General features: G+C 59.8%; 1 protein-coding gene across 6 annotated transcripts in view; it reads left to right on the plus strand.

Moving 5' to 3' along the window:
• ASTN2 (astrotactin 2) overlaps positions 1-25,491 on the plus strand; it is a 341,061-nt gene that overhangs the window by 66,034 nt on the left and 249,536 nt on the right. For all 6 annotated transcript variants that reach the window (XM_080561615.1, XM_080561613.1, XM_080561618.1 and 3 more), the window contains exon 3: positions 24,251-24,635. In XM_080561615.1, coding sequence (XP_080417741.1) covers positions 24,251-24,635 — 385 coding nt within the window. The remainder of the gene's footprint in view (positions 1-24,250; positions 24,636-25,491) is intronic.

Raw genomic sequence — 25,491 nt, forward strand, 5'->3', positions numbered from 1 at the left:
AAATTGGAATGTTCCCCACAATAGGACTGGAGTGGATTTCAGAAGCAATAATTCTTCCATTAACTCAATGATTCCCTGCATGATAGAGCGTCTTGTCACTGCTCTGTTTGTCATCTGTCACTTCAAGGATCTGGGCATATGCCTGATATGATTTATCATGATTATTGGGGCCTCTTGTGTCAAAACATTTTAAACTACTAATTATTCCAGCCTTGTAAATTGCAGAATTTAACAAAACATAAGATATATTTTTCCCACCATATTGTGCCTGTTCTGTGTCGTTGCAGATCCGGGCCCAGAGCCGCGTTTCCCAGCTCTTGCTGTAGGCGGGCGCTTACCCGCAGGATGTGGGGCTGCGGGTGCCGGGAGGACGAGCTCAGTTTGCCTTGAACTGAGCCATCTCTGGTCATGCTTGAGCTCTCTGGCAGGCCTGTGGTGCCCTGTGCTGTGCCCACCAGCTCCCCCTGCCCCTGCAGGTGGTGCGTGCACATTTGGGGACCCCCCGGGAGGTGACACGGGTACAGCCGCCTCGTGCACGCCTTAAACCTTCCCCGGCTGGGGATTTCAGGGAGTGGATATAAAGCCCTGTTGCATCCTGCTGCAAAGCGCCTGGCGGATCTGCTCTTGCAGTAGCCAAGAAAATGCAGCTACGGGTGCTGCGGGCTGGCTTTCCGTGTCCTACACCTGTGCAAACGATGCCAGCGGCGGCTGCCAGGGGAATTTGGGAGATCCAAGCTGGGAGTGTGCCCGTGTGCATGTAAGCCGTCACTCGCTGCCTCCGCTCTGCCTCCAGCAGCGGCGAGGTGGGCATCTGTGAGGATGGTAACAAGAAAAACCCTCATTTCATCTCATACCATCTCCCTGCGAGGGAATATTGGGGTGTTTGGAATAAAAGGTGACCAGACCTCATCAGGCTGATGGCTTTTATTTTTTTATTTTTTTTATTTTTACTTCCTCCTTTCTACTGGCTGCTCGTGGCAGGAGACAGCTGCTGGTTTCTAGGTCTCCCGGCAGATTTTTCAGCTCTTATTTATATGAGTTTCCTCTTTTCTTCTTAAGCATCCTGACATCTCCCTAATGATCAGCCATTGGTGCTGTGCTCTGTCAGCTTCCGAGACGGGTGTAAAGTGTGCTCCGAAACACTTCTCTCTGATTCAGCATCCTGCTCTGAAGTGGAGCCGGGGAGGGATGCTGTGGCCCCAGGAAACCTCGCGGTGCTGGGGTGGGGGCCAGCCAGCCGGCCTTCCCGGGGGGGCTCAGCGCCTGCATTTGGGATCGGCGCAGGCACATCCAAGGGCTTTTGGGGCTTCGGGAGCTGCTGCCTCCTTTCTGAAGCTGCTTCTCTGCAGAAGTGCGCTCTCCAGAAGTGCATTCGTTTGCCTTGTGTTTCTCAAACGTTCTTTCCTCCTGTGACCTGTGAGCAGTTCTGTGACTTTGTCTCACTCCGTGCCATGCTACCCGTGTTTCCGTGAGGAGCCCCGTTTGTGTTGGGCTCCCGGTTTTAGCTTGGCTGCCCCAAATGTCCCATGGCCCTGTGCTGGTGGGGCCGAGTGCTCCCGGCGGTGCAGGTGCTGCTGGAGCCTCGCTCTGCCTGCTCGCAGTGTGACTTGCTGATGGCAGGCAGCTCGTTTGGAGAAAACGGGCGTAACGTGAATAATGAGGTAATGAAGAAGGCACAACATCTGTGTCATCATTTCTGCACCGGGAGGTCAACGGGATTCATAAAACATGCGCTTCCAGCCTGCGATATGTTTAGGAATTAATTAGGGTAGGGGAAAAAATCGCTGCCGCAGCAGATTTCCTTATCTGAAACATATTAAAAAGCTAAATTGATCTCCAATGAGATGGTTTTTTTTCTAATTGGATCCAGTGTGTCCTCGTGTGAGAGCTGTCCCCCTCCTGAGCTGTGGGGCCAGGAGGAGCTGTATGGGCCCGCGGGTGGGCTGGGCATCCGGGAGCTGCAAGGCGCCTGGTCCTCCTGCCGTGGTGGTGGCATCTGCTCATCCCCGGGGTGGGGACCTGCTCCAGCTTCGAGGCTGGTCCCCACACGCCATTAACCAACTCTTTCTGGGCTGGGAGGAGCAGCCTCTCCCGCTCCCCAACTTCTCCAGTCCCCTCCTGCTTTACAGAGATGGTACAACGCGGGTGCCGAGTGCAATTAGTGACACGCTCTTGTATTTAGGGAATTTGTTTGGGGGGGATTTGTCTTTAAAGTGCCACCTTTGTGACAAAGGCACCTGTTACGTTAATAGTTCTCCACTAATCTGTTTTCTACCTTAGCTACTGTGAATACATTAGATGCTTCCTAGCTTTCTATCTCGCGGATCCCCCCCCACTGTGTTAAAATATGTAACTGGAGTGCTTGATTTGCATCTCTGATAAAGTGAGGATGAATAAATACTCGTGGTTCATCTGAACTGAGCAGCAAACTAACTTTCTCATGTCATCCCCAGGGCAATCGAAGTCGGTGCTTGGGGAGAAGCAGCATCGAGAGGGGCTTGCTTTTTGCAGATGGCATCAAACGCGTGGGCTGCATCTGCTGCCGTAGACATCTCCCAACCTCAACGTGCTGGAAGAGGAGGGTGGTTGGAGGGGGGAAAAGCAAGAGCTCCCGTTGGAAAGGTAGTCTGTGTAGTTGGGGGGTGCTCGAGCTGGAAGGGGGATGCTGGAGTGGCAAGGAGATGGAGGAGGAACACAGACGTTTTGGAAAGGAGGGAGAGGAGCAGAGCAGGGTTAGCTCATGGCTCGAAACGTGGGAACCAGCACAGCGCTGCGTGTCTGCCCTTGCCCTGTCTGCACGTACCTCCGTGCTGCCGACACCAAGCGCGCTTTCGTAGAGGGTTGCACTGGGCTGTGAGTTCGCAGATTTCAGCTTCTTATCCCGCGCTCGTTCCCTTCCTTCCTCCTCCTCTCTCTCTCCCTTCCTGCCATCTGTCCGGGAGAAACGCTCGTGCAGCGTCAGTGTCACGGGGCACCGCGTGCATCGCGGAGCCCGGACCTTTTCTCAGTGCCCTTTCTCTCAGCGTGGATGAGCAGATGGAACAGGCAAGCCTTGGTGGGCTAGCTCCGGCGTGCAGAGCGGGGGTAGAGGAAGGAGCATCCCCGTCCCGCGCGGGGCCGTTGTCCTCGCCCCCGCTGCAGGAAGTCTCGCTGAGCTCCCGGAGGGAGCCGCTCCGTGCAGCAGCCCCCTGCTGATTTTCTGCGTCGTGTCTGAGTATAAAGCGCTAGGCGTTTGCTAGGTGCCTTGGAACACCGGAGTGAAGGCAGAAACACTCTGCAGCTACCAGCCTAGATCTAATCACTTTAAACTGCCAGCCTCGAACCACCTGGGATGCTGTAATGGTGGTCGGGATGCAGCCAGGCTGGCTTTAAGATGAGAGTGCCCAGGCAAGTGTGACCTGCCGAGCGTTTTGTGGGGCAGGGGAGCGGTGCTGGGCTTTGTGCCCGGATCCCCGGTATACTGAGTCCCCCCAAAAATAAAAAAAAAGAGTCCCCCAAATGAGAATCCAAGCTGGGGACACGGGTGCCGGGTGGCACGTGCTGTCCCCTCGCTGGGGACACTGCTTCAGACGAGAAGCGTGACGTCCTGCTTATTCCTTCGAGCCTGCTGTTGTTTGCAGCTCTTCTTCCTCTTGGTAGTTGTTCTTGTTTGGAAACCTGTGTGGTGCCTGCTAGAAACGCCTGTTGTCAGTTAAACGTTATCAGGATCGGGAGCTGGCTCACGTGAAGGTGAGCTGTGGTAAAGCTGATGTGGAGGAGCTCTGAGATGTTTGGGAAAGATTTCTGCGTTACAGCGCTACAAAAGAGTGAACTTGCGCTTTGTTGGCAAACCACGAAGACTGGAACAAGTTTTAATGACGGGATAAAATGCAATATCTTGTTTGTCCCCAGAAATACGGTGTTTGATTCCATTTGGGGCTTTTTTTTCTTTATTTAAAACTGAATTGGCCTTAGTTTCACAAGGCAGTATTATAATGCGCAAAGGCAGAGTGCTTTTTGTTTGGTAACGTGTCAGAATGAAATGTTTCCATTCTTCAGCGCCTTCCATATCCTCCCCAAAAGCTCTCATGCTTTCGTTTCAGCTGATGTGAAACTGCCTAAGCAGATAAACCATGTGTTGAAAATCTTGCCAGGCTCTTTTTTTATTTTATTTTTAAAGTAACTATGGCTAAACCAGATGCAGGCAGTGCCATGGGTGAAAACGGTGAGTCTGGTGAGCAGCCATCAGCACCTGCATCCCCTGGGAACCAGGGAGCTGGCTGGAAACCAACCCGGACCCAGTTACCTGCTCCTTTCTGTTCTGAGGGGATGCTCCAATACCTGCTCACATGAAACAGAGGAGGAAGCTTATACATAGGTGATTGTTCTGATTGTCAGAGGGCTGCTAATATAGCTGAGAACTTCTTTGAGGGGAAAAAAAAATGTGTGTGTGTGTCTGGATCTTGCTGCTGTAGGAAATTGGGCAGAATTCCCACCGGCTTAATTGGGAGCAGCATCAGGCCACGCGTGGTTATTTTTACCTGTCCTTGCTCCCACTCCGCGTTGCCCCCCCGGACAAAGGGAATGAGCTCTCTTTTAGCCTCCACAAGGTGTCCATGGTGCGCAGCACAGAAAATAAACTAATGGTGGTTATTAAAAAAAAATTTAAAAAAATCCAATTATCTATAACCGCAGGAAAATAACGATTTTGGAAGCGGTTGGCTCGGGCTGGCTTTGCCCTGGGTGGGCACTGGGTGAGGTATGGCAGCGGCTGGGGAGGGTTTGGCTGTGCTGGGGTAAAGGCTTGGTCAGGCGGGGGAGCAGCGACTGGGGGGCAGCAGGGAGCTGCAGTGGGGGCGAATGGTCGGGGGGTGCTGGTCCTACGTACTGCCCCGCGGAGCCTCTCGGTGTCATCAAGCTGCAGGTTCTGCTTGCCCTCTCCTGGAGCTCCATCGTTACTCACGTCATACCAGCTCTGTCGGACTCTGCCGTGGAAATCAGTGATTCAGTGACCTGCTGGGACGATGTGGGGCGGGCTGCGGGGGGCAGAGCTGGGTGCTGCCGAGGGCAGGGCCAGGCAGCTCCCCCACCTCCCTTCTGGGGGCTCGGGGTGCAAGGAGGGACGTGCGGCTCCCCGGATGCTGTCTCCCCTTCCCTCTGGGGACCCCGTGGGTTCAGGCCCATCGTGGCCCCCTGGCTGCATCCAAGTGAGCGCTACATCCAGCCTCCTGCTCTCTGGAGAGGAAAACAGCGGGGGGCAGTGGGCAGAGTGCTGCTTTTCGAGTTTTCTGAGCCGCTGGAGTGGCTGGGCTGCCAGTCACCGGTGGCGAGGGGTTAGGCAAAGAAAAGCCTCGCTTACAAATTGCAAACAAAGGGCACGCTTGCTACAAGGCTTACAGAAGCAAACAGAAATGAGACAAAAGCTACGCGTACCTCGACCTATTGCTTGAATTAGTGCCAAAGGCTCCCGGTGCTTTGCGGCATCCAGCTAACGAGCTGCGAGGCGCTTGGCGGCTGAGGACGGGGTTATCGAGGAAGGCTTGTGCCCTTGGGTCAAGCGTAAGGAGGAGATGTGGGTATGGCCATGCCCTCCCTGGCTGGGGAGGGCTGTGAGCTCCGCGTGAAGGCTTTTTGTGTGCCTTTTTCCTGCGAGGAGAGCCTGCTGCTGTCACTGCCTGCAGCTCCCCGAGCCCGGGGTGATGCAGCCAGCGTGCTACTGGCGGGGTTTGGCACCAAAGGCTGCGGACGTGTTGTCTTGGGCAGCCCTGGGGTGCGGGCTGACAGATCTTAGCTCCCTCTTTGATGTCTGCCTTGGCACCCAGGCGTAATCGTGAGGCTAGATTCGGGCAGCCCTTTTACAGACCCACCTGAGGTGCTCGGGATGGTGCTGGGCTCGGTGCTTGAGCAGTAGCTGCAGCGTGGAGCTGTTCGCAGTCCTCCTCTCCCTCGCCGTGTACTCGAACTGCCGCCCTCGCCACTTGTCCTCCACTTGTCTGGGGGCTGAGGGGAGGAGCGGTCGTCCAAGCTGTTGCAGTGGCTGCCGCTTAGTGCTGCGAGTTAGGAAACAACCTTGCGAAAGTCACAACCGAAGGGACCTGGTCCCCCTCCCAGCTCAGCCCTTAGCTCCTCGGGAGGGAGATACCAGCTGATTCCTGCCTCGTGTTTCTTCTGCCTCTAAGGGACGTGTGGGTTTGCACGAGCGTTTCCACAGCTGTGCGTGGTGTGCAGGGACAGCTGAGGCTGGAGTGAGATAAAGGGGCAGACCTGGAGGGATTCTTCTTTAACCAAGCCGCTCCCACCATGGGATACCGACTGCTTTGGATTTGGGTACCCCAGTCCCAGTGTGCCCCCCCACCCCCCCAGACCTCGTACCCTTTCCTTCCAGCCCCTGGCACCCCTGCCAGGCCTGACCTTCCCCGCGGCACTCTGAGGATGAGTATGTGGTGGTGTGGAAGTGCCCTTCCCAGCTGAGAGGGGTTTGGGTGAAACACCGACCTACGGGATCGCCGTGCGTGTGTGCTCTGGCTGGGAGAGTCTCCTCGCTCTCCCCTTCAGTCTCTTCCTTTTCATTCCCAGGCAAACAGCAAATAAACGTCAGGCTCGTCTCCTCCCCTGGGTGGCCGCTGCTCCCAGCCGCGGTGCTCCGGCTGCGGGGGGTTTTATGAACATAATTGCACCCCGTGGTGCGGGGGGAGCTCCCGTCTCCTGCAGCATCCTCAGGGCGATCCCCTCGGGGGCCGGCTGCCCGCGTTGGGGCCAGGCTCGGAGGCTCGCAGCCCCTGTGCCAGCCACCTCCGCGGTGTCCTTGGCCAGGCCGGCTCCTCGCGGGGCACGCAGGGAGGGCGATGGCTTTGCCCTGGCCACCGAGCGATGTGGCGGCTGGGGGACGCCTCTGGTCGCCTCTTGTCGCAGCTCCGGCTCCTCGTGCTGGCCACGTTTCCCTTAGCAAAACGAGCGGTGAGGGGTTTTTATTTTTTTTTTCTTTTTAAACAGCCACTTTTCACTTCTTTATGCTCTTCCTCCTTGGCATGCAGGTCCGTGAGGGGGAGGGAGCCCTCAGCCAAGCTCTCCATCACACGTCCCTTGTTTTTCTGGGTTATTTTTTCCCCGCCGCTGCCCTTGCCAATGAAAGGACATTGTATAGCTGCTGAGACTGGCAGGGGCTGCAGCGCTGCCTGCCAATAGCCTCAGTGTCTGAAAGGGCTTAGGAAATACAAGCTCTAAATTAGCTCCCAAATCTTCCCTTTCTCTGGTAAGAGCCCTGCGGAGCCCCCCCAGCTCCCCACCACCTCTGGCAGGAGGCTGGGGCTGGTGGGGCTTCGCCTGGAGAGCCCAGGGACGCCAAAGAGACCCTCGCAGCGCCCCAGGGAGAGGAGGGGACAAATTTGGGGCACCCTCCCAGCCTTTGCTGCCCCCCCAGTGGCTTTGCGGTGCTCCCTTGGCAAGCGCCCTGGGGTCCTTCAGCTGCGACGCTCGAGAGCATGGGAGGGGAAGCGCTCGGCTGGCCGGTGGCTGCCGAAATCCTCCCGGGGCTGCGGGGTGCCCGGCCTCTGCCTCCCCCGGGTGCTGCCGAGAGCGGCCGAGGTCACGGCGTCGCTGGCAGCACGCGGGGACTGGGACATCTGGGGCCAGCTGCAGCCCCAGGAGGGGAGCGGGGCGACCCGAGCTGTGTCCGAGCACTGCTCCCTGGTCTTGGTCCTGCCCGTGCTGGGTCAGTCGGCGCAGGGAGCAGCAGTGATGTGCTCCGGGGGTCCCTGTGTTAGCGGGGCACAGGGCACCCCCCTGGGGGGCTTTTCCTGGGCCCTTGGTGCTGTGGTGGAGCCTGGGGACAGCTCTGCTTGGCAGTGCCGCTGTGTCCCTTTTGCCTCCGCTTTCCCATCTCTTGAGGGAGAAGAGGCGCGGGCTCGGTTTTGCAGCCGGCACCAGAAACTCCTCCTTAGCTGCCCAGCCGCCCAGAGCTTCAGCCCCCCCGCGGCAGTCTGCCCGTCCCAGCTGAACGCCAGTTGTTCTTCAAACAGCTTCAGCGAGCCCCCGGAGGTATCTCTCGGCGCTCAGGTGCCATGAATGGAACATGAGCTTCGTGCCCAACGTTCTCCAGCCTCCTCTCACCCCAGAGCATCCCAGAAGGAGGTTTGTGCTTCGAGGCTCTGCGCTCCCCGCCCGGCTTTCCTGCAGGGAGGGGGAAGGAGACCCTTCCCCGGAGACCCCGAGCATCGCCGGGCGATCGGAGGTGGCACGCGCACAGGAGGCAGCGCAAGCTCTGCAAGGCAGCCTCGGGCACTGGCGTCTGCCTGCCCCCTCCTCGCAGTGGGAAATAAGAGGAAAATTCCATTTGTAGAGGCACCCAACTTTTTCTTTCTCAAGGCTCTGCCAAACTCCTGCTCTCCCCCCTCCCCGCACAACGCAGCCAGCCCTGAAGCAGAAGCGATGTTTTCTGCCAAGGCAATGATTAGCCTTCCTGCTAATGACCCACGAACGGAGTCCAAAATAAATGAGCCCAACCTGCTCATCTTATTAGCCAAATGATTGCGAAGAAAGAGGAAATATCTGCAGAAATTGCTCAGGCAGCTGGAATCTGCAGGCGCAGTGGAGTCGGTGCTAGAAGGAGGGCGAGGGGCAGACGAGCCGCGCGTCTTCAGAGTCTTCCCTCTCCAGGAGGGCGAGATCCCCTGCATTTTTGGGGTGCTCCTGCTCCCCCCTTTGTGAGGTGACCTCTCTGGGCTGGAGCTGCAGCTCCCCTGCGGCTCGGCTGCCTCCTGGGGCTCAGAGGCTGCTGCTGGGCTCCTGCTGGGCTGGTGCAACCTCAACCTTTCTGACCTTGCAAGGCGGCGTCTCGGTGCTGCTGTCGTCGCCTGCAGGCTTCCCAGAGCTGTGTTGTTTCCCCACAGCTGGAGCCCAAGGCTTTTAGCGGGACTGGGAGCTCAGGGAGGAGCAGGAAGGTGGCAGGCACGCAGCTCGGCCTTTCTGTCAGCCGAGCGTTACCGCTTCTGCAGGCGGGGGTTGCAGCACGGAGCCTGGGTGCAGCTTGTTCCACGTCGAGCTCAGTCTGAAAGCTGTGAGGCTTCGGATTTGTGGCTTTCTGACCGCACCAGGATTTCCCTGTATTTCCACGTTCCCCTCTGCGTTGCAAGGAGCTGGGGCTTGGGCAGGGATTTCTTCTCCTGGAGTCGAGGTCAGGTCATGGCTTCCCCTGCCCACAGCAAAGCAGTCACTGGCGTGGTTTTGCTGGAGCAAGCCTGAGGTCTGACCTCCTCTGCTGAGGTGACGGGGGTCTGAGCAGAGGGAGGGAATTGGGAAATACAGGGAGGTCCTGTCCTGTCCCTCCCATCTTGCGCAGCCTGTGGGAAACAGGCAGCAGCGCTGGGGTCTCAGTCAGGAGAGCAGCTTGTGTGATAACTGGTAACAAATGGACCTTCAGGAGTTCTTCGTGTGTCCTTCAGCCTCTTCTAAAGCATTTTCAAGGACCGGGAGCATCCTCGTTCGTGTGGGGAGGGACAAGGCCAAACAAGGAGGCCCAGGCAGGTGTCTGCAGAGCCAGGGGCAGTCCCTGGGGACCAGGGGGTTCCCAAGTGCGAGTCTCGCCTCGGGCATCGAAGTGACGTTTGGGTAACGTGAGAGCTCCCCCTGGGCAGGGACGTCAGGGTCTGAGGGACGGATGTTCTCCCGGGGGGGCACTTTCTGCCCTTCTCCCCGGGGCAGACCGGAGGGGATGGATGTCTCCATCAGGAAAGCATCCAGTCCTCATGCCGGTGTGTCTGTGCTGAGGTTTCAGCAGCGAGCCCTCCCTCGCTGCCCGGCCCCACGGAGCCCGAAGGAGGTGTGCGGCTGGGGAAGGTGGTAATGGCTCTGAGCACCGCGCCGCGGCCGCTCGGAGCGTGGGCCGGGAGGTAGCGGCGGTTCTGGCTGTATAAATAGAAAACCCTTCGCTCAGCCCCAGGGGCACCTGCAGCAGCTCAGCCCCGGCTGGCGCTGCCTCCCGGCTCGCTGCGTGCCGTCTGTCACCTTTAAAAAGGGCGGTTGGGAGTGTGGAAACGTGGGCTGCCTCCCGCGGCACCGCGTGCCTCGGCGCATCGCTCGCCGGCAAAAACGCTTCCAGCAGCGTGACCCCGGCGTGGGGCTCTCGGGAAGGGGGGGGTGAAGGAGCGTGGCTGTGGTGGGGAAGGGTCCTGGGGTCCTGGGGTGAGGGACGCTGCCCCTGGGAGCTGCCTGGAAAGCTGCTGTGGTTGGTGTAACGGGGAGGCCGTCAGGTTTCTGTGCCAGGCTGAGGCTGAGACAAGCCCTGAGTGCATAACCCGGCAGTGCCCCAGCACAGGACCAGCCCTGCTAGTCCCAAATCTTTGACAGCAGAGAGAAATGTCCTCGGTGCCTTGCCCCCTCCCAAGCTAGGGCGGCTGCAGACCTGGCTGGCGATGCAGCAGGCCCTAAAAATTGCTGAGGTCCTCCGGCTCCGTCCAGCACCCACTGTGCCTGCCGTGTGCTCCCCCAGCGCGCGCTCCGTCCTCGTTCAGCCTCGTGGCTGCTTCCATTCTGCACAGGCTTTAATCGTGTCTCGGGCTTCTTTCTTCCTCCCCTAATTGGTAGGGGAATTGCTAATTGTATGTTTTTGTTCTGAGGAGTTTCGGATCTGAACGATTATCTGTGCTGGAAAACATCCTGACAGTGCAAATACCGCAAACTTCAAACGCGGGAGATGAGGGAACGGGGAAGGACCCGCGCTGTGTTTGCGCCCATCGATGCCTCGCGCTGCTCCCACCCCCCTGCAGAGCTGCCCTCGGGCCCCCAGTTAAGGAGCTGGTGGGACTGGGTGCAAATGGAAACGTCGCCTGTGTGCCCTGGGCTGCCTGAGCAGAAGGCTCAAGGTCGTCTCACAGATGACAGCTCCGAGTCGTTTTTTAATCAAGTTTTTCAGGTTAATGCTGACGTGGGTTTGCTTTGGAAGCTGTGTTGTTTTGTGACTGAAGGTTTATTTTATTTATTTTTTGAGTGGGGAAGTTGTTTTCTCAGTACTCCAGCCGCGCACACATGCTTAACCCGTCGATGGCATCGATATCCGTCGGGATACTCAGTGAGTAACGGCTCCCCTGGGGGCTGCGCTGGGTGAGGATTCCTTTTCCGTAGGACCTCAGGAGTGGAAGGGATTTGGGGAGGTCGTTAAATCCATCTCCCTGCCCTGGGCAGGACCGATAAACCTCAGTCACCCGTGATGGATGTTCCTCTGTCCTGCCGTGCAGGACTTCCCGCGGGCAGGGCTTCCAGCCTGCGCTGCCCGGGGCAGGTTTGGGCTGAGCCGAGGGGCAGCAGAACGGAGACACACCGCGCTGCCTCCCTGCGCGCTGCCTCCAGCCCGAGTTTGCAGAAGCCTCGTATTTCAAACGAATTTTACAATGTTTGGACTGATTTAAATAAGCAGGTGTTTGAAGTGATTGATGGAAATCCTTTCCCTGTAAATGTTTTGCTCCAAGCATTGAGCTTGGAGTGCTCCGCTCGGCGCAGCGAGCCGACGCGCGGCCCCCGGTGCTCCCTGCTCACCGCGCTGGGTTCGTCCTTGTCCCCCTCCCACAAAAGAGGGGCCGTGCTATTCCTGAGCTGCAAAAAGGACACCGGGGTGCACGGATTTAATGACTTTTGGCCAGATATAGCGGTGGCGTCCCCCCAGGGGTGTGGGGAAAGCGTGCCCAGCGCGGCGAGGAGGTCACCGAGGGGAAGAGCCGAAGCCTGGTGAGCTTCTTGAGCACCTTGCCCTGCCGCTTGTCTTGCCCTGTTCCTCCCTGCACGGCTGCAGGTTGGAAGTGGAGCAGGGTCCCTTGGTCCTGGCAAGACCCGTCCGTGGTGGACAAGGCTCTGGGGTCTCGTTGCAGAAGCCTCCGGAGCGGCCCCACGTGTTGCTGACCCCCCCAGCCCCCCTCTCCTTTCCTTGCGGGTGAAACAGGGGGTGTTAAGGGGTGGGGAGCGCCGTGCGTGACTCTGCCGTGTGTAACTTTACTTGCCGGTGCTCTTGGGACGGGCTCTGCCTCTCCCTGTGCTGTCGGGGGCGATTACAGCAAATTGCCAGCTGCAATTGCTTGGCCGTCTCAGAGATTTTTATCTCGTGTCCTTTGGAAAGGGAGCCCTAAGGTGACGCTGGGAATGTTAAAGTGATAAATATGTTTTGCATCAGGGCAAGGTGAAGAAGCAGCTTTAGGGCTTGTAACAGCACGCAGGTGGCTCTGCCCTGCTGCAGAGGGCTCTACTTGAAACGAGGCTGCAGGAGAGGGAACAGAGCCCACCTTGGCCTTTTTTTGCTTATTTTCTTGCATTTAGTGACTTCGGCCTCATCTGGGCTCCTGAAGTTGCGCGTGTGTGTGCTGGAGCCTGTCGCAGGCCCTTCATCTGTACGTAGCAATGGGGACTCTTTCCGGCTCCCTGCGTCCCACGGCAGATCACACGTTTGAGATAAAACCAGGAAGGAGGTCGGGTGCTGAGGGTGCCAGCCGAGTGCTTTGGTACTGCCAATTTCTTCTTGCTGGGAGCAAGCAGCGGCGCGGAAGGAACCAGAGGAGCCCCGTGCAAAGCTGCCCTGCCTCCGGGCCGCTGAAGGGGCAGCTCACCTCGTCTCACCTCCTGCCCTTGCTCGCCACGCCGGCGAGCATCCCGGGAACACATGGCTGTGTTTGCGTCTCCCGTGGGCGCTCTCCCCTCGGGCTAAGCTGTTCGTCCTGCAGGAGGCCTGGGCTGCCCCGGGGACAGGAGCACTGCGCTCGGCTCGGTTTAGCTGAGATGTGCTCCAGGGCTGCTGCCCCATCCCCCTGAGTACCCGGGGCGGGCAAACCCTATTTTCTCCGCTCCCTCCACGTGACATAAAACTGAAGGTTAAGGTGGCTCCCTCCTAGTCCTGACCCCCGGCAGGGATTTGTTTGTCTCGGCGGCGGCTGCTCCTCAGGAGGGCTCTGCCACCCGGCGCGGAACTCGCCCCTGACATCTCTCCTTTCAGCTCGCTTCACTTTTCCTCCTCTGCCTTCGCTCGGCACCGGGGACGTGGCGCGGGGACGCAGCAGGAGGGGCGGCACGAGGGAGCTGCCGTGGCACGGCTGGGGCCAGGCGGGAGCTGCAGCGTCGGAGCTGCCGGTGTGCGGGCACCAGGGCTGGGAGCAAAGCAGAGCTCATTGCCCGCCGCCCGCACGAGGAGCAGCAGGAACAAGTCGGGAGGCGCTTTGTGAGCTGGAAGGTGTGGGTAGAAGCGCTTCATTAGCTCAATTGCAGTATTTCATCGTGATGCCCGTTTAGCTGTGGAACCTCACGTTATTTTAGCTTTAAATTCAGATTTTCCAAACAGGCCTGTCAAATTAGTGAAAGGAAATTTGATTAGAAAATGGCAGCGGGATGGAGATCTTTGTTTTCCTCTCTGCATGGCTTGGCTCTGAGATTGTTCTTAACCGAAAATCCCTCCCTGGAAGGTGACTTTAACAGACTAATGCCACCCAACCCCCAAAAAGAGAGCGGAGCTGGAAAAACTGCTGGGGGTGCTGTGTCGTGGGGCAGCCCAGCACCGTGCCGTGTGCCTTCGGACCCCGCTCTCATCCCCACTGCCTCTGGGGCAGGGGTTTGAGGGGGCAGGACGAGGAAATGAATTTACCTGTGAAGTTAAATGCCGGCTAATAACAGCCCTGGGGAGAGTGCTGCGGTGGTGCTGGAAAGCTGAGAGCTCCCTGGCTGGGCAGCCTCGGAGAGCCTTTCTTGGGGCGGTGCAGGGGATTTGGGGGGCAGAAAGGGCAGACTTCCTTGCACAGGGCAGTGCTTGAAGCATTAGAGATGCTAAAAGTGGGGACCTTGCTCAGAAGCAACCCCTTCCCTGGGTGTTAAGGGGTTCCTGCTCAGCAGCTGGGCTCCATGTCCGACGGCACCGGTGCTGCAGCTCCGCTCCATCACTGCTGGGGTTTCCAACAGGGCTGGGCTGGGGTTCCCAGCCTCGGGCCGGCCCTGCAGAGCCCCTCCTCGCCTGCTGCCGCCTGCTGTCCGTGGCGTAATTCGCCCCAAGATTACTGCCGGCTGCTGTAATTACGCCGGTGACTTCATGTCAAAAACCGCGTGGCAGCGCCGTGCGTGCGCAGGGCTGGGGGGTGGTGGTGCTGAGCCCCTCGTTACCCACGTACCCAGATGTCCCGGCTAATGAGCTTTCAGATGGGGAGAATTAATTGGCCTCGGTCGGAGCGCTGGGCAGGTTTAATTGAAATGAATCCTCTCCCGTTTCCACACGGACGCTTCCTCGGTTACAGCGGAGGGGGGAGGCTGCAGCGAGTCCCCCGCCGTCGCCGTGCCCTCGCCCGCTCTCCCCAGTTGGGAAGGGGCCCTCGCTTCTCCGCAGGCCGCTTGGGTGCTCTCCAACCCTCTGCTTGTAGCGGGGCTGGGGAACACGAGTCCCAAGCTGTCCCGGTGTCCCCAGGCGCGCGGGGCAGGCGGCTCCGTGGGGCGGTCCCGGTGTGTGCCGCTCGCTGCCTGCTGCGGGCTCGGGAGCGTCAGGGTCCCCGGGGCCGGGCGGCATCTTCCCGAGGCTGCTCGGCGCTGTTGCCAGCTGGGGCAGCGCTCCGCGTGCCTGCAAGAAAGCCTCTTGTACAGGCTGCGGTGCTGCGACGGGGAGAGGTGGCCACGTGGGGTGGGCTCAGAGTTTGGGGACGAGCAGTTGCGGAAGGGGCTGCGGCAGGGGGTCCGTCCTGCGGGGGCAGGCAGCGGTGCTGCCTGCAAGAACCTGGGCATCTCGTGGAAACCCTTTCCCAGTGGGGCACAGGCAGGGTTCTGCGGGGCACCGGGGCGAGAGGCTGTGCGCGTGGAGCCCTCCGTGCTGTGGCTGCTGGCACCGGGGGCTTCCTGGGTCCCGTCTTGTGCTCCTGGGGGCTTGGGGTGTGCGTTTTTGGGCAGAGCCCTCTGCGTGCTCCCGTGTTACCAGGTGCATCCTCAGGTGACGTGACGATGCTGTGCCTTTCCCTGCTGTGCACCCCCAGCTCCATGCAGGTGACCTACAGGAGGTGGGTGCTGCTGCTGCCCTGTCCCCAGATTTGGGACGTGGCGGGGGCAGAGCTGCAGCAGGCACGAGCTCTGCTGGCAGCACGAAGCGGAGAGGGGCGAGGAGCTGTCAGCGCGCCCCTGAGCGGTGCTGCTGTCCCTCTCCCACCCTCTGCTGCTGTCTCTGCCCAGGCAGCGCCGGGCACGTTGGAACCCAGCTTCTCTTAATTAAAGGTCTGTCTCCTCGTCGCGAGGACGTGGCTGTAATTAGAGCTGGGGGCGAGGGCTGCTTTGCGCTTTGTGGGAGCACAAGTGAGAACCTGCCCTGGCAGCAGCCCCTGCGAGCAGCCCTCCGATGGCACGGAGCAGGGACGGGGCTCTGGAGGGGCTGGGATGGGGACCTCAGGAGTCCTTCAGGTCCCTTCTCTCAAGCCCTGCTGTAGCACAAGTACGGGTTTGCGTGCTTGTTGGCTCAGAAACAGGGACAGGTTTTCAAACTGTGGTGCTTTAAACCCAAAGCTGTTGAGGAGGCCTGGACTGGGCTGCCCCAAATCGCTGCTCAGCCCCCAAAAGCTCTGGCACAGACCCCTCGGCAAATGCAAGCACCGTGATGCCTTCCAGTGTCTCTCCTGTGGCATCCTGCGGGGAAGATGTGTGCAAGAGCAGGGGAAGGCGCACGGAGCAGCTCTGCTTTCTGCCTCTCCCTTTGTTCTGCTCCCATCGCCTTTGATGTGCTGTATCTGTGGAGGAGAAAGAGGGGCTGGGGTTGCAGGTGACTCGGATCAGGAGTGCGTTGGGGTGGAGGCTGCCTCCCCTGGGCGTGCAGAGCTCCCTGGAGCCGCTCCCAGAGCACCCAGGGGTGCCGAGGGCCCCCTGCAGAGCCGGGCTCAGCCTTTCCCATCCCTCCCTGCTCCACCCTGGGGTGGGCGGCTTTCCCCGTGCCCAGATCTGCCTCCCCGGGCAGCAAGGTCAGTGGCCCGGTCCCCTTCAAAGCTCGCTGGGAGGCCGGGAAGGAGAGTACAGCTGCTTGGTTCTGCTCCTTGTCTCTTTCCTGCCCTCCACCCATGCAGCCGCAGCTCTGGCAGGCGGCCCCGCGCTGCGGAGCGGAGGTGTCCGCACGCGGCGGGTGTGTGAGCGGTGTGTGGGGCCGAGGGACGTGTGGTCAGGTAGTTCCCCCGTGGCACGAGGTGCCCCCAAAACCCCCAGCGCTCCTTGTCCTCGGAACCTCGCGTGGGCCGAGAGGGGTTCGCTGGGAGCGGCGGCCTCTAATTAAATCTTACTAAAGGCACAGTTATTGGTTCTCAGCTCAAGTGGATTTTCCCCTTGTGCTTTGGAGTCTGGCTAAATGCGATTCACCGGACGGGTCTCGATGAGCCCAGCACGTGCGCGTCTCCGCGGGGAGAGGGCTGGGGCTCGGTAACTCCGCTGCAAGACACCGAGGCTTTCTCAGGGCTTTGCGCTCAGCTCCTGCCCACGTCAGGGAAACGCGAGCGCCAGCGCACGCGACCTGATGCATTTTAAAATCTTCCCTCCCTGAGGGCAGGCTCCGGGTTAGCAGGTCAGCCGATCTCAGCGAGCCGTTTAGCGCGCATTAAAATCCCAGTCTATGCAACGCGCGCTGCGGCGTTAGAAAGAGCCGGCAATCAGGCGCAATAAAAGCACCTCCGGCCCTTCTCCTTCACTTGAAAATAAACGCCTCTTTGACGTTGCAGAAATGGACCAGGAGTCCTTCTGGATTGTCATCCCAGCGAGGTGCGCGGCTCGGGGTGCGCGACGTGCTCGGTGCGATGCAGGTCGGGGCGTTTGGGCGCCCGTGCGCAGGCGGTGCCTGGCAGAGCGCTGCCACAAACCTTCGCTGGAGCATCGCACCGCGTGGCTGGGCGTCGCGGGGAGGCTGACCGGCGGCTCCACTCCTCCTTTTTGTTCCTGCTCCTCGATGAAACAGCACAACAAAATTCCGTGTGGCTTAAGAAAAAAAATAAAATTATATGGAAATGTGACTTTTCGTCTGACTCTTCCTTTTAATGCGGGAGAGTCAGAGATTTTAAAGTTATGGTTCCCACAGCAACTGTAACTCTCAGCTCGCGTGCGCGTGCCGTGCTTGGCAGGACTGTACGTGCCGTTAGATTTATGCGCGGTGCGCGGACGGACGGCACGGCGCAGCGAGCAGCGCGGCTGCGTGCACGGCGCGGCACGGGGCTGGCGGAGGGATGCTGCAGGAACCCTTCCTGCGAAACCCTCGGGGCCAGGTTCTGCGTTGACCTGCACCAGTTCGGGTCCGGTTGTGTTGGTGACCTGAGTTTGTGACCCTGAGGGGCATCTGGGCGTTGCCTGGAGCACCCTTGGGTGCTTTTCCCCGAGCGTGGTGCAGGGCTGGGTGCCGTGGCAGCAGCAGGAGGCAGTGCCCTCTCTTCGCTGCAGCTCAGCAGTGCTGTAACAGGCAGGGAAAGTGGGGAAAAATGACAGGAGACGGTTTTCTTCTGGCCACAATTCACCCAGCCGCGCCTGCTGAGCAAGGCGCTGACGCGTGTGCCGTGCTCTCCTGGCTGCGATGGGAATTGAGCACACCCGAAGGTAGCGTGTGGTTGTGTGCCTCGGTGAGGCGGTGCTTGGACGGGGATTGGGGTGCGCCTGGGGAAATGTTGTGGGTTTTTAGGGTTTCTCCTCTATCGTTGCTGTCTCTTGTTGAGAAATGTGGTTGAGTTGTTCTGACCTCGAGGTTTGATCCAGAGATCTGTGGAGTATTTTTTTATGTCCTGAGGTTTAGGCTCTTCCCCGCTGCCCTTCGTGCTGGCTGTCTGGAGTGCAACCATCGTGCTGCGCCTTGGTTTCCCTGCCCACGGACGAATTAGCTGGTGCAGGGATGTGCCGTGCTTCGTGGGCAGCAAAGGGCAGTGCTTCCTCCTGTCCAGTGATGGCCAAAAGGCTGCAGGAGGTCAGAGGAGCCCCGCGAGCTGCGCTCCTGGTGACGTGCCACCAGCACAGCAGTGGCGTGCGGCCAGCCCGGACACCTCGCTGCCGCCCTGAGCCTGCCTCGCGGCAGTTGTTGCTCTCCCTGCCCAGCCAGGAGGCCATCCCCAGGCTGTGGGCGGAGGAATTACGGGCTGGGGAGCAGCAGAGCTGGAGGAACCCAACATCCAGGTCATCTTCCACTACGAGCAGAATGTAGCGTCCTTCCCCTGCCCCGCTCTTTGTTGCTGGAGGGGTTGTGCGGTGGGAGGCCGTGCCCTGCGGCAGCAGGGTGGGAGCCAGCCCAGCGCAGAGGGGGGCAGGATGGCGGCAGGTGTAGGAGAGGGAAGGCTGCAACACGTCTGCGGAGCTCGGCCTTATTTTTCGTCATTAACGTTCTGCCAGCAGGTGCAAGCAGGGCGCCGAGTACGATTTGCGGGAGAAATATTTAAATTGAGAGGTGCGGCAACGAGAAAAAGAGCAACAAGGCCAAGGAGGCCGAGGGAGGAGCTGGTGTGAGATCCGGTGTGGAAGGGCAGGAAGCAGGCACCAGGCGACCGACCGAGTGCGGTGGGGCATTTCGGTTCCCAAAGCGCGCTGCGTGCCGCTGCGTCGGGGTGTGAGTGAGCGCAGGGGGCAGAGGACGGACAGGGCCAGGGCTTGTCCCGCAGCCGTCCTAGGGACTGACGGGCACCTCCGAGCTGGGCTGTGGCAGAGGACTGGGTGCAGAGCATTAATTGCCAATTAGCAGGCACCATTAGAACAGGTAACGCGGGTGCTCCCAGCTTCGGGTTGTGCTGGGCCCTGGGCCCTGGCTTTAGGAGCTGTGCTGGGCGCGAGGCTCTGCCTGGCGGAGCGGCGTTTCCAGGGTCCCTGCCCGCAGTTCGCAATCACTTTTAGTTAAATGAATTAGAAATCTGTTAGTTCCAATTACAGCACGGCTAAAACCTAACGCAAATGTTTGCCGCACCTGCTCATTGAGCACTGCGTTATTGCAGCCGCGGGCAGCGGCCGAGACGAGCCGGGAGAGGTTTGGGCACCGGGTGCGAGCTTTGTCCTTGCGGCATCGCCCCTCCGTGGGCTGCTGCACGGCCCCCACGCCTTCCCTGCCCACCTGGCTCGGCGGGCCTGGGGCTCTTCCTGTGTCTGCATTGGCCTGGAGGGGATGAAATCTTTGGGAGAAGCACGGGAAGGACAAAGTGAAGGGATTAAATGACCAGCAGGGGCCGTGCAGTCATCTGCTCAGACCTCGGGACTTCCTGAGGCCTTCTAGTTCTCACTCGAAGTAAAGCGTAACTTTTCTAAAAGCATCCAGCTTTGGTACCAAGAAAAAATAAAAAATTGACAGTGATGGATAATCCACTACAACCCCTGGTAAATTGCTCTAGTGTTTAATCACCTTCCCCGCCGGAAAGGGACGGAAGGCAAAAGCACACCGTGTGAAGAGCTCACGGGGGCCGCGTGCTTTTGCCTCTGTGTGCTCACCGCGCCGGGGCTCGCGCATTAGTGGCTTCAAAGTTGGAAGAGAAATAGTTCTTTTTTTTTTTTTTTTTTTTCCCCAGGGCAAAACATTTTGTTAGTGCTCAGAGGGAGCCGCAGCAGGGATTCGGTTTAGCACCGGGCTGAGCACGGTGCTGGTTTGCAGCAGCTTTGCTCGGCGCTGCAGAGAGGATGTTTGGGTCTGCCCGGCTGGGAAATGGCGGGCTGTTTCCTGCCTTCAGACATGAAGCTGTGTGCGGTGCCGTGGGTCACTTGTTGCCTCTGCGTAAAGATGAGAGTAACTTGAAGGAAGGCAGCGAGGGGCACACGGAGGGACGTCAGCCCGTGACAGGGGTGCGAGCGAGTGAGCAGGGTCACGTAGGGAGCGCTGCAGGAGGTGCTTGTTGGGAACGTCCTGCCTGAAAGATGTTTTTCTCAAACCTCAGGTAACAAAGACACACGCACTGGTGCCGGTACAGGGCTGGGGAAATGGCAGAAGGCAGCAGGTGCCAGCCCCTGGCAGGGAGACACTCAGAAAATGCTGAGGTGCTGTGCGGGTCAAGTGGGGATTGCTCAGCCCTGGTAGAGAAGGGATGGAGCTCAGGTGCGCTTCGCAAGGGACCTGCTTCTTCGGCCCCTTTTCGCTGCAGACCATTAGGACTTCTTGTGCAGGCTTCCCTAGGGAAGGATGGTAGCTTGTGTGGGGACGGGCGGCCTTTCCCATCCTCTTCCCATTTAAAAAAATAAAAACAAATAACTTACAGGGGTTTGTATTTTGAAGTTCTGATCCTCTGATCACCTGGCAATCGGCTCCTTGGGGGGCAGATCATGTGGTAGCAGCTGTTTGCCTTCCCTGCAGGAGGCAGCGGCATCTGCGTGGTGGTTCACCCTGTAGGGATGGTTTGGGTTGGTTTTGAGCAGCACGCGTGTCTCTGGCTGTCCAGAAATCGCTCAGCGTTTTGGGCAGATACCCAAAGGTTGATCGCCCTCCGGATCAGCACTTCTGCAGCCTGTGTCATTCATACAACACCCAGCGCCTGGCAGGACTTGGGGTTTGGAGGTGTCTTTTCCCAACAGTTTTTCTTTGGCGTTTAAGACAAGTCACAGCCTCGCTGCTTTCCAGCTTCGCCTGAGCTTCGTTCCTGCCCCACGCAGGAGCCGTGAAGCTCTGCAGTCCTGTACGTGCGCGTTTTCCTCAGCAGCCCGCTCTTCCCTCGTGCCATGGCTTGTCCCCTGCACATTCCCCTCCCGCGGGTCTCAGCAGCCTTCCACGTCGCAGAAACAAGGGACCAGGTAGCCGGCCCTCACAGGACACCGGAGGGACAGGCTTGTTACCAGCGCGCAGCTTTCCCTGCCGTGACGCTGAACGCTGTTTCATCGCCCAGGCGCTTTTTCCTGCCAAGCCTCGTTGCAGACCCTGGCGCTGCGCCCTGGGTTCCTCCTGCCCCACGCCCTGGGGCAGGGTGAGGGCTGCTCCCAGCATGGTGTGCGTGGGGCTCGGTGGGACTCGTCCCCGTCCCCATCCCCTGCGGTGGCCGAGGAGGACGCGGCGCTGGGGAAGGCTCCAGCGAGCCCGGGGCACGCGGGAAGGAAGGGCATTACGCGGGAGAATATGCATGTTCACAGCTCAGAGGATTAAAGGCCCATGTTCTTATCGCTGCAGAACAGAGTATTATAAATCCAGCCTTAGCATACCAAATCCCCTCGCGGCTCGGCCATTGTTTGGGAATATTAAAAAGCTCTGAGACAGAAATAATCAGTTTCCGAATGACACATTGTCAAATAAAACATTTCTCATATTATCCCTTCCTTCCCCTTTCTCTCTCCCGCTCCCTCAGTTGGATAATTTAACATGAAAAATAGATTAAAATGAGGCTGGCTTGAATGCCTCCGAAGTTTGACTTTTTTTTCCCCAGGAAGCTCTCCCTGCGTGTGCGCGGCGCTGAAACAAGCCGCTGCAGCGCGGGGTCAGGGACGTGGGGAGCGCGTGAAACCGAGCCGCTGCCGAGCGCCAGGAGAGCTCCCCAAGGGCCGGGCATTGCCGCCGGACAGCTGGGCTGCTCCGGTCCCTGCTCGGTGCGAGCCCGGCTCCCAGCAGGGCCAAAAGAGCCGGGAAACTGAGCCCAGGGCAGGCAGGGATGTGGACACAGCGGCCCCTCTCCTGTCCCCGCGGGACGCGGGAGCTGCTGGGAGCCCCAGGCTTGCTTGAGCCGCCCCTGTCGTTTCCAGTGATGGGCCCCGAGCCAGGAGGAACAACAAACTAATAACATCTGTGGCTTTGGGCCTTGCTGTAATTCCTCCTGAGCGGGCAGATCTCTAATCTAATCGGCTGGGAGTTTTATTCGCTCAGGTCCAAACCGTTTCCCCAGGGCTGGCGCGGTGCTTGCCCAGCCAGGCAGGCGCGTGGCCTCGGCACTGCTGAGGATGCTCAGACCCGTACCCAGCTCATTGCTGGCAAAGCTGCTCCTCGTGCCTGGGCTTTCTCGGTCCTCCCGGCCTCTTCCACGTGTCTGGGTTGCCCTTGTGCAGTTCTGGGGCGCGGTGCCTGTTTGCCAGAGGGCGCGGAGCAGAGCGGAGCAGCTCTGTGCTGCACAGCAGCCGCGTTGCAGTTGCAGGGCACATCCTGGCGCATGTGGTGTCCATCCTGGGGCTTGGCATTGGGGACCTGGGGAGGGCTTTTCCCAGTAGCCACATCAGCAAGCGTTGTTCCCAAACACTTCTATAACACAAGAGCTCTTGCTTTGCTAGGAGTACACCAGTATCCAAGGCAGACCTGATTTTGCCGGGTGGTTTGTCACCTCCAAGTCTGTGGCTCTGATGCATCCTTGCCACTGGGCTTCCCTTTCGGAGGGTCTGTGTGCGAGGTTTCTGTCGTGCAAACAAGGTTTCTGAGGAAGCAGCCTTAGTTTGGGGCTGCAGGAGCTGCTCCGGGATGTCCGTGCACCAGGCACTGCACAGCCCCCGGCACTGCCCCGCTGCTCTGTCGGGTCGCAGCGCCCCTGCTGCTGCTTGATCAGGGGAGGTCGGGGGGGTCCTTGTGCAGGAGGGGCCCTTGGGGAGCTCCAGCGAGCCCTGCCCTGCTCCCTAGTGTGCTTCCTGGCCGCTAAAGCACTGCAGTTTGTGATGGCACGTCAGCTAAATTGGGAGAGTCACGCTGAGCAATGTCAGCCCCAATCCCCCAGCCGGTCTCCCATTAGTGTCAATTAGGGAAGAGACGAGGGAGGGGAGGGGAGGGGAGGGGAGGGGAGGGGAGCGGGCTGCTGCTGCTAGACCCCGCGCCGGGCTCGTGCCTGCAGCGCCGGGCTGGGGTCTCCCCTCCCTGTCCCCCCTCCCTGTCCTGTGCCCGCAGCCCTGCCCCAGGGTGCAGGATGCCACCGTCACTGCCCGTCACCCGTGTCCCCGTGGCTGCCTGAGCGCCGTCTCCCAGCCGGCTCGTTTCTGACGACGCCTCTTTACAACCCGTCCTCTTTATGAGTCTGAGCACGGCGCCGTGTTTTGCATCGAATGCAGAAGAAATATTTGCATGTCTTCGCTCTGCTCTTGCATGCTTTGTAAAGTTCCCAGCCGCAGCGTTCCTTGTGCCAAACAAATGCCTGCCCTGCCCTGCCTGCTACATGTCACGCCGTAAAGCCCCGATTGCTCGCACCGCCCCTGATTTACATGCCTTGCTGTGCTTGTCTGCCACAGGATAAAATTGCCTGGGTGCTGCGGGGAGATGGAGAGGCTCAAAGTTGGCAAAGGCGCAGCTCCTGCTGCGTCCCTGTCAGCCTCCCGAGCAGCCAGGAGCTTCCCAGCACCGCCGCGCCCATGGAGACGTTGGTATTTGGGAAGTTTGTGCTTTTTGGTAGCGGCACGTGTTTTTGATGATAAGGTAGTTGGGAGCTGGGTGAAAACAAAGAGCTTTGTAGAGAAGGCTGTGGTCTGCAATAGGTGCTGGTGTGCCCGTGGGTCTGCTGCTGACCCACGGTAACCGCTGCCAAGTCACTGAATGCTTCGCCGTGGGGTGTGCGCTGCGGTGTGAGGGTGACTCGTGATGCTACCCAAGGACGTAAGAGGAAAGACTTCAAGTAACGCTGCTGTGATCGATGGGATCGTGGTTGTTTTGGAGAGCCAAGGATTTGGGTGCAGGATGTGGCCGTGAGGTGCTCCGCAGACCGGCAGCATGAGAGGAGCCCCAGCCAGGGGGTGAGAACGACACACGGGGGTTGTGCCCTGCTTGTGCCCCGTGCCTCCCTCCCCTGCGGCTTTCTAGGCCCATCCTGGAGCTCCCCAAGGGAGCAGCGGGGCTGGCACACGCGGGAGCGGTGGGCGGCTTTGGGTAGCTGTGCCCTGAGGAACAGCAGTTGTGCGGTGCCAGCCGCTGCACGGCCTTCTGTGCAGAACGTGGGGCCGCTGCGGGGACCTCGCTGCTCCTGCCCTGGCTGCTGGGTTGCTCTGACGGTGCGCTCTTCTCCCGAGAGGTGCGGTGCAGTTACCTCCCCTCCCCTCTCCTTGGGCAGGGCGCGCAGGGTTGGTGCCCGTGTCTGCGTGCGTGAGGGCATCCAGGGGCTGGTGGGGCCGAAGGGGTGGGAACAAAGCCCCAGGAGGAGCGGGCGGAAGAGCTCGGGCGGAGCTGAGCTGGGGGTGTCACTGCTCGGTCCTCAGCCAAAGGCCACCCCGTGGCCACGTCCTGCCTGTCCGTGATGCTCCACCCGAGAGCTGGCTGCATGTCCCCACCCGCACGGGGCTTGCAGAGCACAGTTGGGGTCTGCGTTGCTGAAAGGGTGCTCTGGAGGTGGAAGAGGAAATCGTTCATGGATTCGGGTCACAGCATCTCCTTTCCCTCTCCCTCCGCACCTCCTGACGTGTGTTCTTTGCTGTCCCGCAGGGTGGGCTGATCGCGCTGCTCCTGCTCCTCCTGGTCTTCACGGTGGCCCTGTACGCCCAGCGGCGCTGGCACAAGCGCCGCCGCATCCCGCAGAAGAGCGCCAGCACGGAGGCCACCCACGAGATCCACTACATCCCCTCCGTGCTGCTGGGCCCCCAGGCCCGCGAGAGCTTCCGCAACTCGCGCCTGCAGGCCCACAACTCGGTCATCGGGGTGCCCATCCGCGAGACCCCCATCCTGGACGACTACGAGGACGAGGAGGAGGAGGAGACGCCGCGGCGGGCTGAGCCCAGCACCAGGGAGGATGAGTTTGGCAGCCAGGTGACACGGACGCTGGAGAGCCTGGGCCGAGGCGGGGAGGAGAAGCCTGACTATGAGAAAAAAGGTTTGTTGGTTTTTTCCCTGCTCTTTCCCTCTCCCCGTCCCCTGCCAGGGTGTGTGCCCTGTGTGGGGCCACCGAGAGGAGGATCCTGGGGCTGGAGGGAGGGCACCCACCTCTCTCGTAGGGTTTTGTCCGAAGTTTTCATATTCAGGATGGTTTGCAGACCTTGTCCTGAAGCTGTCCTCCCTGAGGGGACTCAGTGCTGGGTGGTGCTGGGGAAACTGAGGCAGGGGTGGCTGTGAGCCCTCAGCCGTCCCTGGTCTCACAGTGTGACCCTGCCGCGCCGTGCTGGGGGCTTGGGTGCTGCAGGGGTTGGGTGCTCAGAGGGGCTCAGAGATATGGCTCCCTAGGATGTGACCTCTCTCTTTTGCCCAATCCTCTCCCCAAACCAGTCTCCCATTTCCAGTGAGAGCTGGCCCAGCACGATGAGATGGGAAGCCAGCGGCTCTGATTTCAGGCTTGGGTGGCGTATCTGGTGCTAGCAGTGGCAGGGACTGCTGTGAAATCCCCCGAGGTTTGGAGGATACCTGGCTGGGGAACAATCCCCCCAGCAAGGGGATTTGCTCTGTTGCCATGGACTCGTGCAGTACCTCAGCTCTGTTCCTGCTCCTCCAGCCGCGCTGATGAGGTTTGCTCCTGCTCAGCCTTTGCGCCAGGCTCCTGAGCAGGACGGGAATGCTGGGACGCTTCCCGGCTTCTTGCTGGGGGTGAGTGCTGGCACAGGGGCATCAATCAGACCGGTTTTTATTCTCTGGGTGGCAGAAATGCTCATCGCCTCGCCGGCGAGCGGTGCATCAATTCTAGCAGGCAGATGTGTCGGCATGGCAGGGCCCTGCTGAGCCCCGCGCTCCTCCGAGAG

Source organism: Anser brachyrhynchus (genome assembly GCF_964034855.1).
Source record: "Anser brachyrhynchus genome assembly, chromosome: 19".
Classification (NCBI taxonomy): Eukaryota; Metazoa; Chordata; class Aves; order Anseriformes; family Anatidae; genus Anser; species Anser brachyrhynchus.